The 15,000-nt window shown below is 45.0% G+C and overlaps 1 protein-coding gene across 1 annotated transcript; it reads right to left on the bottom strand.

Annotated features, from left to right (window-relative positions):
* Nucleotides 1–2,472: 2,472 nt before the first annotated feature.
* LOC139399419 (interleukin-17 receptor A-like) lies at nt 2,473–7,268 on the bottom strand (the record flags this gene model as incomplete). The annotated part of the gene is made up of 5 exons (XM_071144827.1): nt 6,927–7,268; nt 4,167–4,313; nt 2,874–2,995; nt 2,658–2,784; nt 2,473–2,520 (listed from the first exon to the last, which is right to left on the bottom strand). Coding segments are annotated over exons 1-5 (472 nt in total), but the record flags the coding sequence as incomplete, so codon positions are not given.
* Nucleotides 7,269–15,000: the final 7,732 nt, after the last annotated feature.

Consider the following 15,000-nt stretch of genomic DNA (forward strand, 5'->3'; position numbering starts at 1 on the left):
GGGAAAGTGGCTCAAATTTTCTTTCCGCATCTGCGTCTCCCACAGAGTCAGTTTGGTTTTAAATGCCTTCACTGTACTGTACATATCAGAGATGACACGATCCCGACCCTGCAGCTGCAAGTTTATTGCATTCAGATGACTCGTAATGTCACACAGAAAAGCCATTTCACACAGAAACATTTCGTCTCGGAGTTGTGTTGTGTCTTTCCCTTTGCTGTCCAAGAACAGACAAATCTCCTCACGAAGCTCGAAACATCTTTGAAGCACCTTTCCCTGGCTTAGCCATCGCACCTCTGTGTGATAAGGCAAATCACCATGCTCCGTTTCTAACTCCGTCAGAAATGCCTTGAACTGGCGGTGATTCAAACCTTTGGCTCTGATAAAGTTAACTGTGCGCGTGATGATGCTCATTACATGCTCCATTTTCAAGGCTTTACCGCACAACGCTTCCTGGTGTATGATACAATGATAAGCTGTCAGCTCACCTGTCGCGTTTTCCTCTTGCATCTTTTCCCGTATCTTCGCCACCAGTCCGCTCCTGTGTCCACACATCGCAGGTGCTCCGTCGGTTGTCAAACCCACGAGTTTTTCCCAAGGCAGCTCCATCTCATTTACACATCTTGACACCTCTTCATACAAATCATGCCCCGTAGTTGTGCCATGCATAGGACGTAAAGCCAAAAACTCCTCTGTCACGCTTAGGTTGGAGTCCACTCCGCGGATGAAAATTGACAACTGGGCAATGTCAGAAATGTCGGTGCTCTCATCCACAGCCAAGGAATATGCAATAAAATCTTTTCCCTTTTTCACAAGCTGCTCTTTTAGATTGATGGACAACTGGTCTACTCTCTCGGCAATGGTGTTTCTGCTCAGACTCACATTTAAAAAGAGTTGCCTTTTTTCTGGGCAAACTTCGTCACAAACTTTAATCATGCAGTTTTTGATGAAATCCCCCTCCGTAAATGGCCGGGCTGATTTAGCGATCTCTTCTGCCAAAATAAAACTGGCCTTGACAGCAGCCTGGCCTTGTGATTTGGCTTTTTTGAACAGAGCCTGTCGAGATTTGAGGCCTCGTTTTAATTCCTCTGCCTTTTGTAGCCTTTGTTCCATGTCCATATTCTTGTTTTTGTCCGCGTGTTTCGTTTCATAATGTCGTCTCAGATTATACTCTTTCAGTACCGCCACACTTTCTCCACACAGAAGACACACAGGTTTTCCAGCTACCTTCGTGAACATATACTCCGACTCCCACCTTGTTTGAAACCCCCGGTTCTCAGTATCCACCTTCCGTTTTGCCATTTTTGATGGGTATCTGAAAGTTAATTTTACTGTGATGCTGACGACTGCTGTGCCAATAAATATTGAAATGAAGCAGCCTACTGCTCGGTGCGTCACCTTTGCATTGTGGGAAATGTAGTATTGGTGCGTGTAAAAGATCTGCGGGCTGCCGGCTTGCTGCGGGCCGGTTCTAATAATAAATCAAGATCATCCCAGGGGCCGTAAAAAACCTTCTTGCGGGCCGGATGTGGCCCGCGGGCCTTGACTCTGACATATGTGTACTACTGGAACATTCTACTACTGGAATGTTCTACTACTGGAACATTCTACTACTGGAACGTTCTACTACTGGAACGTTCTTCTACTGGAACGTTCTACTACTGGAATGTTCTACTACTGGAATGTTCTACTACTTGTGTTCGTACACCTCTTATAGAATATTAGATTTTATTATTATTGTCTATTTATTTTATTTATTTATATAAAAGTACTGAGGAGTTCCTGCAACTAAGTATAAACAGGACTGGCACCCAAAATGAGGACTGGCACCTGTTTCAGTCCAAGTCAAGAACCGGTCATAATACACTATGCACATTATACCTGTATGACTTGAGATATTTATTTAACGAGATGTTAATTACAACCACTGACCAATCACCACTTCACATAATATAACAGTAATGTGATTGGTCACTCACCACTTCATATAATATTACAGTAATGTGATTGGTCACTCATATAATATAACAGTAATGTGATTGGTCAATCACCACTTCATATAATATAACAGTAATGTGATTGGTCAATCACCACTTCACATAATATAACAGTAATGTGATTGGTCACTCACCACTTCATATAATATAACAGTAATGTGATTGGTCACTCACCACTTCATATAATATAACAGTAATGTGATTGGTCACTCACCACTTCACATAATATAACAGTAATGTGATTGGTCACTCACCACTTCATATAATATTACAGTAATGTGATTGGTCACTCATATAATATAACAGTAATGTGATTGGTCAATCACCACTTCATATAATATAACAGTAATGTGCTTGGTCAATCACCACTTCATATAATATAACAGTAATGTGATTGGTCAATCACCACTTCATATAATATAACAGTAATGTGATTGGTCACTCATATAATATAACAGTAATGTGATTGGCCACTCACCGCTCTCCAAACACACCTTGCTCCTCTGAATCTTGGGATCTTTACAATCTAAGGTTAAATAACATCAGGTATTGAATGAAAAGCTGTTGATGCCAATCCGATGTGCAGTAGGAACAGACAGTAGACTACTGTACAAAGTCTCTACACTGTGTTTTACTAATCTCACCAAAATGTACGGTTCTCACCGGGCACAGTGATATGTTTATCGATGTTGTAACCAGAGTGTTTCAGGTTGGGTTTGGGGAGGTTGGAGACTGAGACAACGTATGACAGGCCGGGTTCAACCACCACTCGATCCAGGGAGAAAGACCACTGAGAGAAAATAGATAGTCTGTTTACTAGGGTGAGTCACGTGAGAATGGATATTTACCGTTAAATGGATCACTTGTAATGACGCCTACCTTTTCATATGCTGGGTTACGCATGGACATCTTGTCGAAGAATTCATACCGAACACACAGATTCTGGTTTGTGGCTTCCTTCAAAACATGAAGCTCTGTTCCTTTCAGGGAACTAATGCTTCCTGATGAGAAGAAGAAGGAGGAGAAGAAGATGAAGGTGGAGAAGAAGGTGAAGGAGAAGTAGATGAAGAAGAAGGTGAAGGATAAGAAGAAGAAGGTGAAGGATAAGAAGAAGGTGAAGAAGAAGGTGAAGGAGAAGATGAAGGTGAAGGAGAAGAAGAAGGTGAAGAAGTAGATGAAGAAGAAGGTGAAGAAGAAGGTGAAGAAGAAGATGAAGGTGAAGGAGAAGATGAAGGTGAAGGAGAAGAAGAAGGTGAAGAAGTAGATGAAGAAGAAGGTGAAGAAGAAGGTGAAGAAGAAGATGAAGGTGAAGGAGAAGAAGAAGGTGAAGAAGAAGGTGAAGAAGAAGGTGAAGAAGAAGGTGAAGAAGAAGGTGAAGAAGAAGATGAAGGTGAAGGAGAAGAAGAAGGTGAAGAAGTAGATGAAGAAGAAGGTGAAGAAGAAGGTGAAGAAGAAGATGAAGGTGAAGGAGAAGATGAAGGTGAAGGAGAAGAAGAAGGTGAAGAAGTAGATGAAGAAGAAGGTGAAGAAGAAGGTGAAGAAGAAGATGAAGGTGAAGGAGAAGAAGAAGGTGAAGAAGTAGATGAAGAAGAAGGTGAAGAAGAAGGTGAAGAAGAAGGTAAAGAAGGAGGAGAAGAAGGTGAAGAAGAAGGTGGATAAGAAGAAGAAGGTGAAGAAGAAGGTGAAGAAGAAGGTGAAGGAGAAGAAGAAGGTGAAGAAGATGGTGAAGAAGAAGAAGGTGAAGAATAAGAAGAAGGTGCAGGAGAAGAAGGTGAAGAAGAAGGTGAAGAATAAGAATAAGAAGGTCAAGAAGAAGGTAAAGAAGGAGGAGAAGAAGAAGGTGAAGGTGAATTCCAGAAGGAGAAGAAGGTGAAGGATAAGAAGGTGAAGGAGAAGAAGAAGAAGGAGAAGGTGAAGAAGAAGGAGAAGAAGAAGGTAAAGAAGGAGGAGAAGAAGAAGGTGAAGAAGAAGGTGAATGATAAGAAGAAGACGGTGAAGGAGAAGAAGGTGAAGAAGAAGGTGAAGGAGAAACGTAAAAGTCACAAAGTGCTAATATACTTCTAGTGCTCCTCTCCACTTATAACACATGTAACAAACAGCACCCTATGGCTTAGTGAGCTTTAATAGGGAGGCAAGGTCATGTCACATTGTGATAGTGGCCAGTCAACCCACCGTCATCCTGAGCTTTCCATCGGGCCACTAAAACAGGCACCAGGTGTCCCTCCTCATCTTTTCTAGTGTCCAGCTCCACCTCTAGGTTCACTGGGCTGCTAGGAGTGTAGCGCCAAGGCTTCAACCACCCAGGATCCAGGCAGTTATCTATGGAGGGGAGGGGAGGGGAGAGAGAGAGGGGTGGAGATGGGAGGGGAGGGGAGAGGGGTGGAGATGGGAGGGGGGGAGAGGGGAGGGAAGGAGAGAAGAGGAGATGGGAGGGGAGGGGTGGAGATGGGAGGGGAGGAGATGGGAGGGGAGATGAGGGGATGGGAGGGGAGGGGAGAGGAGGGGTGGAGATGGGAGGGGAGGAGATGGGAGTGGAGGGAAGGAGAGAAGAGGAGATGGGAGGGGAGGAGATGGGAGGGGAGGGAAGGAGAGAATAGGAGATGGGAGGAGATGGGAGGGGAGGAGATGGGGGAGAGGGGAGGAGATGGGAGGGGAGGGGGGGAGAGGGGAGGAGAGGAGAGACGAGGAGATGGGAGGGGAGGGGTGGAGATGGGAGTGGAGGGGGGGAGAGAAGAGGGGATGGGAGGGGAGGGGAGGGGAGGAGAGGGGAGGGGAGGAGATGGGAGGGGAGGGGATGGGTGTGGAGGGGGGGAGAGGGGAGGAGATGGGAGGGGAGGGGTGGAGATGGGAGTGGAGGGGGGAGAGGGGAGGGAAGGAGAGACGAGGAGATGGGAGGGAAGGGGTGGAGATGGGAGTGGAGGGGGGGAGAGAAGAGGAGATGGGAGTGGAGGGGAGGGGAGGAGAGGGGAGGGGAGGAGATGGGAGGGGATGGGATGGGTGTGGAGGGGGGGAGAGGGGAGGAGATGGGAGGGGAGGGGTGGAGATGGGAGGGGAGGGGTGGAGATGGGAGTGGAGGGGGGAGAGGGGAGGGAAGGAGAGAAGAGGAGATGGGAGGGGAGGGGGGAGAGGGGAGGAGATGGGAGGGGAGGGGGGGAGAGGGGAGGGAAGGAGAGAAGAGGAGATGGGAGGGGAGGGAGGAGAGGGGAGGAGATGGGAGGGGAGGGGAGGATGGAGATGGGAGTGGAGGGGGGGAGAGGGGAGAGGGGAGGGAAGGAGAGAAGAGGAGATGGGAGGGGAGGGGGGAGAGGGGAGGAGATGGGAGGGGAGGGGGGGAGAGGGGAGGAGATGGGAGGGGAGGGGGGAGAGGGGAGGAGATGGGAGGGGAGGAGGAGCGGAGGGCATTTTAATCCAATATGTCTGCTTTGAACAGAAATGTTTTCCATCTTTATTACACTTATTGACGAAGGAAGTGATCGACTATCACATCATAAAGGAATCAGGCAACCGTGATCCCAGCTGGTCTGAACACAATAACCACACAATGTAAAACACTGTGTGGACCAATAGTAACAGTCTACAGTACGTTTAGAGATACTACTCACTGACGTTGGCTTCGCATCTCAAACCCTGCACAAAAAGAGGAATGCACACAGGCACATGAGCAAATGAAAACCATAGAACAAGAAACAACAACAACTTAGAATGTACGATGGGACTAATCGTATATTTCTGTTAAGTCTGGCGCAAACCTGACTTTTCTCTGTTTTAGATATATTTCCACACTATGAGGTTGGAATAATATTGTGAAATTGTGAAAATGTTGATAATGCTCGTTTAGTGTAAAGAGCTGTTTGAAAAGCCTTCCTGAAATGGCTGCCTGTTTTAGCGGGATGGACTTTTGGCCTGCCAGGTGGTAAACTAGTTCATAAAAGACCACTGGAAATGTTGGCCTGCCCAGTGACATCACAAGGCCTGCCCAGTGCCCAGTGACATCACAAGGCCTGCCCAGTGACATCACAAGGCCTGCCCAGTGACATCAGAAGGCCTGCACGGTGACATCACAAGGCCTGCCCAGTGACATCACAAGGCCTGCCCAGTGACATCAGAAGGCCTGCACGGTGACATCACAAGGCCTGCCCAGTGACATCACAAGGCCTGCCCGGTGACATCACAAGGCCTGCCCAGTGACATCACAAGGCCTGCCCAGTGACATCACAAGGCCTGCCCGGTGACATCACAAGGCCTGCCCAGTGACATCACAAGGCCTGCCCAGTGACATCACAAGGCCTGCCCAGTGACATCACAAGGCCTGCCCAGTGACATCACAAGGCCTGCCCAGTGACATCACAAGGCCTGCCCAGTGACATCACAAGGCCTGCCCAGTGACATCACAAGGCCTGCCCAGTGACATCACAAGGCCTGCCCAGTGACATCACAAGGCCTGCCCAGTGACATCACAAGGCTGTAAATTAGATTATTATTATTTTAAACAGCTGCATTTGTCCTTTAATCGTTTTAAATGATTTACAAATAAATGTACTTGCTGAGATTAGTGGTATTTTTTGTTAATATGACAATTTCAAAGAATGATAGAATGAGTAGTCGTCTCTTTTGATAAGATATTTATCTTATTATGATCAAGTAAATTAGTAGCCTGAGGCATAATTCAAGTCAGCCTGATGGACGGATTATAGATACGGCAATTACATGTTTTAATATTTTCTGTAACTTTTATTTAACTAAGAAAGTCAGTTAATTAAGAACAAATTCTTATTTACAATAACGTCCTACCCCGGACAAACCCGGACGACTCTGGGACCATTGTGCGCCGCACTACGGGACTCCCAATCACCGCCGGATGTACTGACGCAATGCACTGAGAGGGTTTGACTCTTTTGCCGAATACATTTTTAAAAGTCAGTCGTCATTTACCTCTTGAGTACAGTTTAGTGTGGGCCATTCCAAAATCCGTAGACTTGATGAAGTAGAGACAAACGCCAACAACAATCCCACCGTGAGAAGTAACTTCATTTTCGTTTAGTCAAAAGCAAGTAGCTTTCCTTCCGCGAATCATTTTCACAAGCTCAAAAACAACAACACATTTCCAATTGTCATTGGGAATCATACATGTAGCGCACACGTCACGATTGAAACAAAGAAAAACTCTCTCTAATCTGCAAACGCGCATTTACTGTACAATACAGCAGGCTATACTAGACAGACAATAAATTAGATGCCATTTCACGAGGAGTCCACGAAATGTCTCATGAAGGTAAATCCCCAGAACTACCCGTGAAGGAAGGTCGGTACGACGTCTAAATGGTTAACTTACTGTAACTTCCTGGTGGTTATGCAAATGAAGAGAACACCTGACCTACTGGAAATATTGTTTTCTTTCCTTCCACTCTGTGTCAGGTGCGTGGGTATATAGGAGTCCTCCCAAAATGGCACCCTATTTCCTGTGTAGTGCACTACTTTTAACCAGGTCCAATAGGGATCGGGTCAGAAGTAGTGCACTATGAAGGAATAGGGTGCCATTTGGGAAGGTAAGATACAGTACGCGTGTATTATAGTCATTGCATATTTGTATTTCCAGTTAGGCATGTTTCACTCCAAGTTATCATATTTATATTTCCAGTTAGGCATGTTTCACTCCAAGTTATCATATTTATATTTCCAGTTAGGCATGTTTCACTCCAAGTTATCATATTTATATTTCCAGTTAGGCATGTTTCACTCCAAGTTATCATATTTATATTTCCAGTTAGGCATGTTTCACTCCAAGTTATCATATTTATATTTCCAGTTAGGCATGTTTCACTCCAAGTTATCATATTTATATTTCCAGTTAGGCATGTTTCACTCCAAGTTATCATATTTATATTTCCAGTTAGGCATGTTTCACTCCAAGTTATCATATTTATATTTCCAGTTAGGCATGTTTCACTCCAAGTTATCATATTTATATTTCCAGTTAGGCATGTTTCACTCCAAGTTATCATATTTATATTTCCAGTTAGGCATGTTTCACTCCAAGTTATCATATTTATATTTAATAACCTTTTTTGATTCTACAACTACGTATATAGTTACCAACTATATAACTAGATAACTATATATAACTATCTAACTATGTATAATTAGATAAATATATATAACTAGATAACTATATTTAACTATCTAACTATGTATAATTAGATAACTATATATAACTATGTATAATTATATAACTAAAAACAACTATAACTACATAACTATATAACTATATATAACTAGATAACTATATACAGTTGAAGTTTACATATACCTTAGCCAAATACATTTAAACTCAGTTTTTCACTATTCCTGACATTTAATCCTAGTGAAAATTCCCTGTTTTATGTCAGTTAGGATCAACACTTTATTTTAAGAATGTGAAATGTCAGAATAATAGTAGCGAGAATGATTTATTTCAGCTTTTATTTCTTTCATCACATTCCCAGTGGGTCAGAAGTTTACATGCACTCAATTAGTATTTGGTACCATTGCCTTTAAATTGTTTAACTTGGGTCAAACGTTTCGGGTAGCTTTCCACAAGCTTCCCACAATAAGGTGGGTGAATATTGGCCCATTCCTCCTGACAGAGCTGGTGTAACTGAGTCGGGTTTGTAGGCCTCCTTGCTCGCACACGCTTTTTCAGTTCTGCCCACACATTTTCTGCAGGATTGAGGTCAAGGCTTTGTGATGGCCACTCCAATACCTTGACTTTGTTGTCCTTAAGCCATTTTGCCACAACTTTGGAAGTATGCTTGGGGTCATTGTCCATTTGGAAGACCCATTTGCGACCAAGCTTTAACTTCCTGACTGATGTCTTGAGATGTTGCTTCAATATATCCACATAATTTTCCTGCCTCCTGATGATGCCATCTATTTTGTGATGTGCACCAGTCCCTCCTGCAGCAAAGCAACCCTACAACATGACGCTGCTACCCCCGTGCTTCACAGTTGAGATGGTGTTCTTCAGTTTGCAAGCCTCCCCCTTTTCCTCCAAACATAACGGTGGTCATTATGGCCAAACTTCTATTTTTGTTTCATCAGACCAGAGGACATTTCTCCAAAAAGTACAATCTTTGTCCCCATGTGCAGTTGCAAACCGTAGTCTGGCTTTCTTATGGAGGTTCTGGAGCAGTGGCTTCTTCCTTGCTGAGTGGCCTTCCAGGTAATGTCGATATAGGACTCGTTTTACTGTGGATATAGATACCTTTGTACCTATTTCCTCCAGCATCTTCACAAGGTCCTTTGCTGTTGTTCTGGGATTGATTTGCACTTTTCGCAGTACGTTCATCTCTAGGAGACAGAACGCGTCTCCTTCCTGAGCGGTATGACGGCTACATGGTCCCATGGTGTTTATACTTATGTACTATTGTTTGTACAGATGAACGTGGTACCTTCAGGCGTTTGGAAATTGCTCCCAAGGATGAACCAGACTTGTGGAGGTCTACAATTGTTTTCTGAGGTCTTGACCAATTGATTTTGATTTTCCCATGATGTCAAGCAAAGAGGCACTGAGTTTGAAGGTAGGTCTTGAAATACATCCACAGGTACTCCTCCAATTGACTCAAATTATGTCAATTAGCCTCCCAGAAGCTTCTAAAGCCATGACATATTTTTCTGGAATTGTCCAAGCTGTTTAAAGGCACAGTCAACTTAGTGTTTATATAACTGTACAAATGCTCTCCATCCAACCTCACTGAGCTCGAGCTGTTTTGCAAGGAGGAATGGGAAAAAATTTCAGTCTCTCGATGTGCAAAACTGATAGAGACATACCCCAAGTGACTTACAGCTGTAATCGCAGCAAAAGGTGGCGCTACAAAGTATTAACTTAAGGGGGCTGAATAATTTTGCACGCCCAATTTTTCAGTTTTTGATTTGTTAAAAAAGTTTGAAATATCCAATAAATGTCGTTCCACTTCATGATTGTGTCCCACTTGTTGTTGATTCTTCACAAAAAAATACAGTTTTATATCTTCATGTTTGAAGCCTGAAATGTGGCAAAAGGTCGCAAAGTTCAAGGGGGCCGAATACTTTTGCAAGGCACTGTATATAACTATATATAACTATATATAACTATATATAACTATGTATAACTATGTATAACTAGATAACTATATAACTATATATAACTATATATAACTATGTATAACTAGATAACTATATAACTATATATAACCAGATAACTACAGTGCCTTGCGAAAGTATTCGGCCCCCTTGAACTTTGCAACCTTTTGCCACATTTCAGGCTTCAAACATAAAGATATAAAACTGTATTTTTTTGTGAAGAATCAACAACAAGTGGGACACAATCATGAAGTGTAATATCTTTATGTTTGATATCTTTATTACTGTATCTTTATGTTTGAAGCCTGAAATGTGGCAAAAGGTCGCAAAGTTCAAGGGGGCCGAATACTTTCGCAAGGCACTGTAACTATATATAACCAGATAACTATATAACTATATATAACTATATATAACTATATATAACTATGTATAACCAGATAACTATATATAACTATCTAACTATGTATAACTAGATAACTATATATAACTATGTATAACTAGATAACTATATATAACTATGTATAATTAGATAACTATATATAACTATGTATAACTAGATAACTATATATAACTATGTATAACTAATTATAATGCCATCTTATGTGGTGGAGCACTAGGTCTTTGTCCCAAATGGCACCCTATTCCCTATTTAGTGCACTACTTTTGACAAGGGCCTATGGGGCTCTGGTCAAAAGTAGTGCACTATGTTGGGAATATGGCGCCGTTTGGAAATAGCAGCGGCCCAGTGGAAACAGCTGCGGCCCAGTGGAAACAGTGCCGGCCCAGTGGAAACAGCAGCTGCCCAGTGGAAACAGAGGAGGTCCAGTGGAAACAGAGGAGGCCCAGAGGAAACAGAGGAGGCCCAGTGGAAACAGCAGCTGCCCAGAGGAAACAGAGGAGGCCCAGTGGAAACAGTAGCTGCCCAGAGGAAACAGAGGAGGCCCAGTGGAAACAGTAGCTGCCCAGAGGAAACAGAGGGGGCCCAGTGGAAACAGTAGCTGCCCAGTGGAAACAGCAGCTGCCCAGTGGAAACAGAAGAGGCCCAGTGAAAACAGTAGCTGTCCTTTGGAAACAGCAACGGCCCAGTGGAAACAGTAGCTGCCCAGTGGAAACAGAGGAGGCCCAGTGGAAACAGTAGCTTCCCAGTGGAAACAGTAGCTGCACAGTGGAAACAGTAGCTGCCCAGTGGAAACAGTAGCTGCCCAGTGGAAACAGTAGCTGCCCAGTGGAAACAGCGGTGGCCCAGAGGAAATAGCAGTGGCCCAGTGGAAACAGAGGAGGCCCAGTGGAAACAGAGGAGGCCCAGTGGAAACAGCAGCTGCCCAGTGGAAACAGAGGAGGCCCAGTGGAAACAGAGGAGGCCCAGTGGAAACAGCAGCGGCCCAGTGGAAACAGCAGCGGCCCAGTGGAAACAGCGGTGGCCCAGTGGAAACAGAGGAGGCCCAGTGGAAACAGTAGCTGCCCAGTGGAAACAGCGGTGGCCCAGTGGAAACAGATGAGGCCCAGTGGAAACAGAGGAGGCCCAGTGGAAACAGCAGCTGCCCAGTGGAAACAGAGAAGGCCCAGTGGAAACAGCAGCTGCCCAGTGGAAACAGCAGCGGCCCAGTGGAAACAAGCAAATAATAGTGATTCATGATTCTACTAATCTGTCTCCAATGAGGATTAATGATAGCCTACAACGAATATTACTGTAACACCCACCCACCCCCACACACACACACACACACACACACACACACACACACACACACACACACACACACACACACACACACACACACACACACACACACACACACACACACACACACACACACTTCAAGCCCTCTGTGTCTAAACATCTCAGTCCCACCTGCTAGATGCTCCTCTTCATCAGGCCATGTCCTGTCCCATAACAACAGTGAGAACACCTGTACCTGCTGCAGGTAGCAAGCAGCACACAACTCCCAGGTTTGATATTAGGCATTAAACAATCTCTCTGAACAGCCCCCATGACAGAGTCTCTGCTCTAGTGGAGAGGCACGGTGACTCCCCCCCCCCCATCCTGAACTGTTACAGAAGCTTCACACATGGCCGTTAGGTGGTATGACGCTGCAATGGACAGCTGCCGTTTTACTCGCTCCTGACCAGTTCTGCTTTCTTGTTTTTTTGTTTTGAACTGATCTTGAACTTCCTTTGACATACTGTTTCCACCGTCGATTCCTACGACCAGAAAGAGTTTCAGGACATCAGGACAGCGATCGCTAACCTTCGATGTGGAGCTGGTCCAGTTTATTCTCCAGTGATTGAACGTTCGCCAATAAAACCGGAGGGGAAAGGTGGTAGTTTCGTCAGGGTGCCCCGCATGTCGGCCTCTCTTACGCAGTCTCTTCCTTTTCCAAGTTGTCTGGATGTCCAGTGGGTGTAGGACCATTCTTGAAACACAGGGGAAACTGTTGAGCGTGAAAAAAAACCCAGCATCGTTGCAATTCTTGACACACTCAAATGGGTGCACCTGGCACCTACTTCCATCCCTGTTCAAAGGCACTTACATCTTGTATCTTGCCCATTCACCCTCTGAATGGCACACATACACAATCCATTTATCAATTGTCTCAAGGCTTAAAAATCCTTATTTAACCTGTCTCCTCCCCTTCATCTACACTGACTGAAGTGGATTTGTGACATCTATCTATGATTCTATAGGGAATCATAGCTTTCACCTGGATTCACCTGGTCAGTCGATGTCATGGAAAGAGCAGGTGTTCCTGATGTTTTGTACACTCAGTGTCCATCTAGCTGGTTTTTCTATGCATCGGCAGGACCCAAACGGTAGCTGGGGGTAAGCTAAAGGGGGGAGGGGTGTGTCTCTCTGTTAACAACAGCTGGTTCTTTAATATTAAGGAAGTCTTGAGTTTCTGCTCACCCGAGGTAGAGTACCTCATGATAAGCTGCAGACCATACTATTTACAGACAGAGTTTTCATCTATATTTTAATGGGGGCTGTCTATTTACCACCACTAACTGATGCTGGCACTAAGACCGCACTCAACCAGCTGTATAGGTGGCCTAGTGGTTAGAGGCAGGTAGCCTAGTGGTTAGAGGCAGGTGGCCTAGTGGTTAGAGGCAGGTAGCCTAGTGGTTAGAGGCAGGTGGCCTAGTGGTTAGAGGCAGGTAGCCTAGTGGTTAGAGGCAGGTAGCCTAGTGGTTAGAGCATTGGGCCAGTAACTGAAAGGTTGCTAGATCGAGTCCCTGAGCTGACAAGGTAAAACATCTGTTGTTCTGCCCCTGAACAAGGCAGTTAACCCCACTGTTCCTAGACCAGTTAACCCACTGTTCCTAGGCAGTTAACCCCACTGTTCCTAGGCAGTTAACCCCACTGTTCCTAGACCAGTTAACCCACTGTTCCTAGGCAGCTAACCCCACTGTTCCTAGGCAGTTAACCCCACTGTTCCTAGGCAGTTAACCCCACTGTTCCTAGGCAGTTAACCCCACTGTTCCTAGCCAGTTAACCCCACTGTTCCTAGCCAGTTAACCCACTGTTCCTAGGCAGTTAACCCCACTGTTCCTAGGCAGTTAACCCACTGTTCCTAGGCAGTTAACCCACTGTTCCTAGGCAGTTAACCCCACTGTTCCTAGGCAGTTAACCCACTGTTCCTAGTCAGTTAACCCCACTGTTCCTAGGCAGTTAACCCCACTGTTCCTAGGCAGTTAACCCCACTGTTCCTAGGCAGTTAACCCCACTGTTCCTAGGCAGTTAACCCACTGTTCCTAGGCAGTTAACCCCACTGTTCCTAGGCAGTTAACCCCACTGTTCCTAGGCAGTTAACCCACTGTTCCTAGTCAGTTAACCCCACTGTTCATAGGCAGTTAACCCACTGTTCCTAGGCAGTTAACCCCACTGTTCCTAGGCAGTTAACCCACTGTTCCTAGTCAGTTAACCCCACTGTTCATAGGCAGTTAACCCACTGTTCCTAGGCAGTTAACCCCACTGTTCCTAGGCAGTTAACCCCACTGTTCCTAGCCAGTTAACCCACTGTTCCTAGGCAGTTAACCCCACTGTTCCTAGGCAGTTAACCCCACTGTTCCAAGGCAATTAACCCACTGTTCCTAGTCAGTTAACCCCACTGTTCATAGGCAGTTAACCCACTGTTCCTAGGCAGTTAACCCCACTGTTCCTAGGCAGTTAACCCACTGTTCCTAGTCAGTTAACCCCACTGTTCATAGGCAGTTAACCCACTGTTCCTAGGCAGTTAACCCCACTGTTCCTAGGCAGTTAACCCCACTGTTCCTAGCCAGTTAACCCACTGTTCCTAGGCAGTTAACCCACTGTTCCTAGGCTGTCATTGTAAATAAGAATGAGCCTGTTTCCACTGACTTGCCTAGTTAAATAACGGTAAAAAAATTGGCCCATAAGCAAACAGGAAATTGTTAATTCAGACTTGGCGCTCCTAGTGGCCGGGGATTTTAATGCAGGAAGTAAAGTGTTTTTACTACCTTTCTACCAGCATGTAAAACTCTAGATCACCTTTTACTCCACATACAGAAATGCACACAAAGCTCACCCTCCATTTGGCAAACATGACTCAAACAGGAAGTACCAGTGACGCGCTCAATATAGAGGATGCTAAGCTACAGGACTGTTTCTCCAGCACAGAGTGTAACATGTCCCGGGATTCATCCAATGGCATTGAGGAGTTTTACCACATCAGTCACCGGCTTCATTGATGAGGCCCTAAAAATGTGTCATAGACTCCAGCCACCCAAGTCGTAGTCTCTCTGCTACCTGACTGCAAGCGCTACCGATGCACCAAGTCTGAAAACCAACAGGACCCTGAACAGCTTCTACCCTCCGAGCCATAAGACTGATAAATAGTTAGTTAAATATTAAACCAAATAGCTACCCGGACTATCTGCATTGACCCATTTT

The sequence above is a fragment of the Oncorhynchus clarkii genome, unplaced genomic scaffold (assembly GCF_045791955.1).
Source record: "Oncorhynchus clarkii lewisi isolate Uvic-CL-2024 unplaced genomic scaffold, UVic_Ocla_1.0 unplaced_contig_10316_pilon_pilon, whole genome shotgun sequence".
Classification (NCBI taxonomy): domain Eukaryota; kingdom Metazoa; phylum Chordata; class Actinopteri; order Salmoniformes; family Salmonidae; genus Oncorhynchus; species Oncorhynchus clarkii.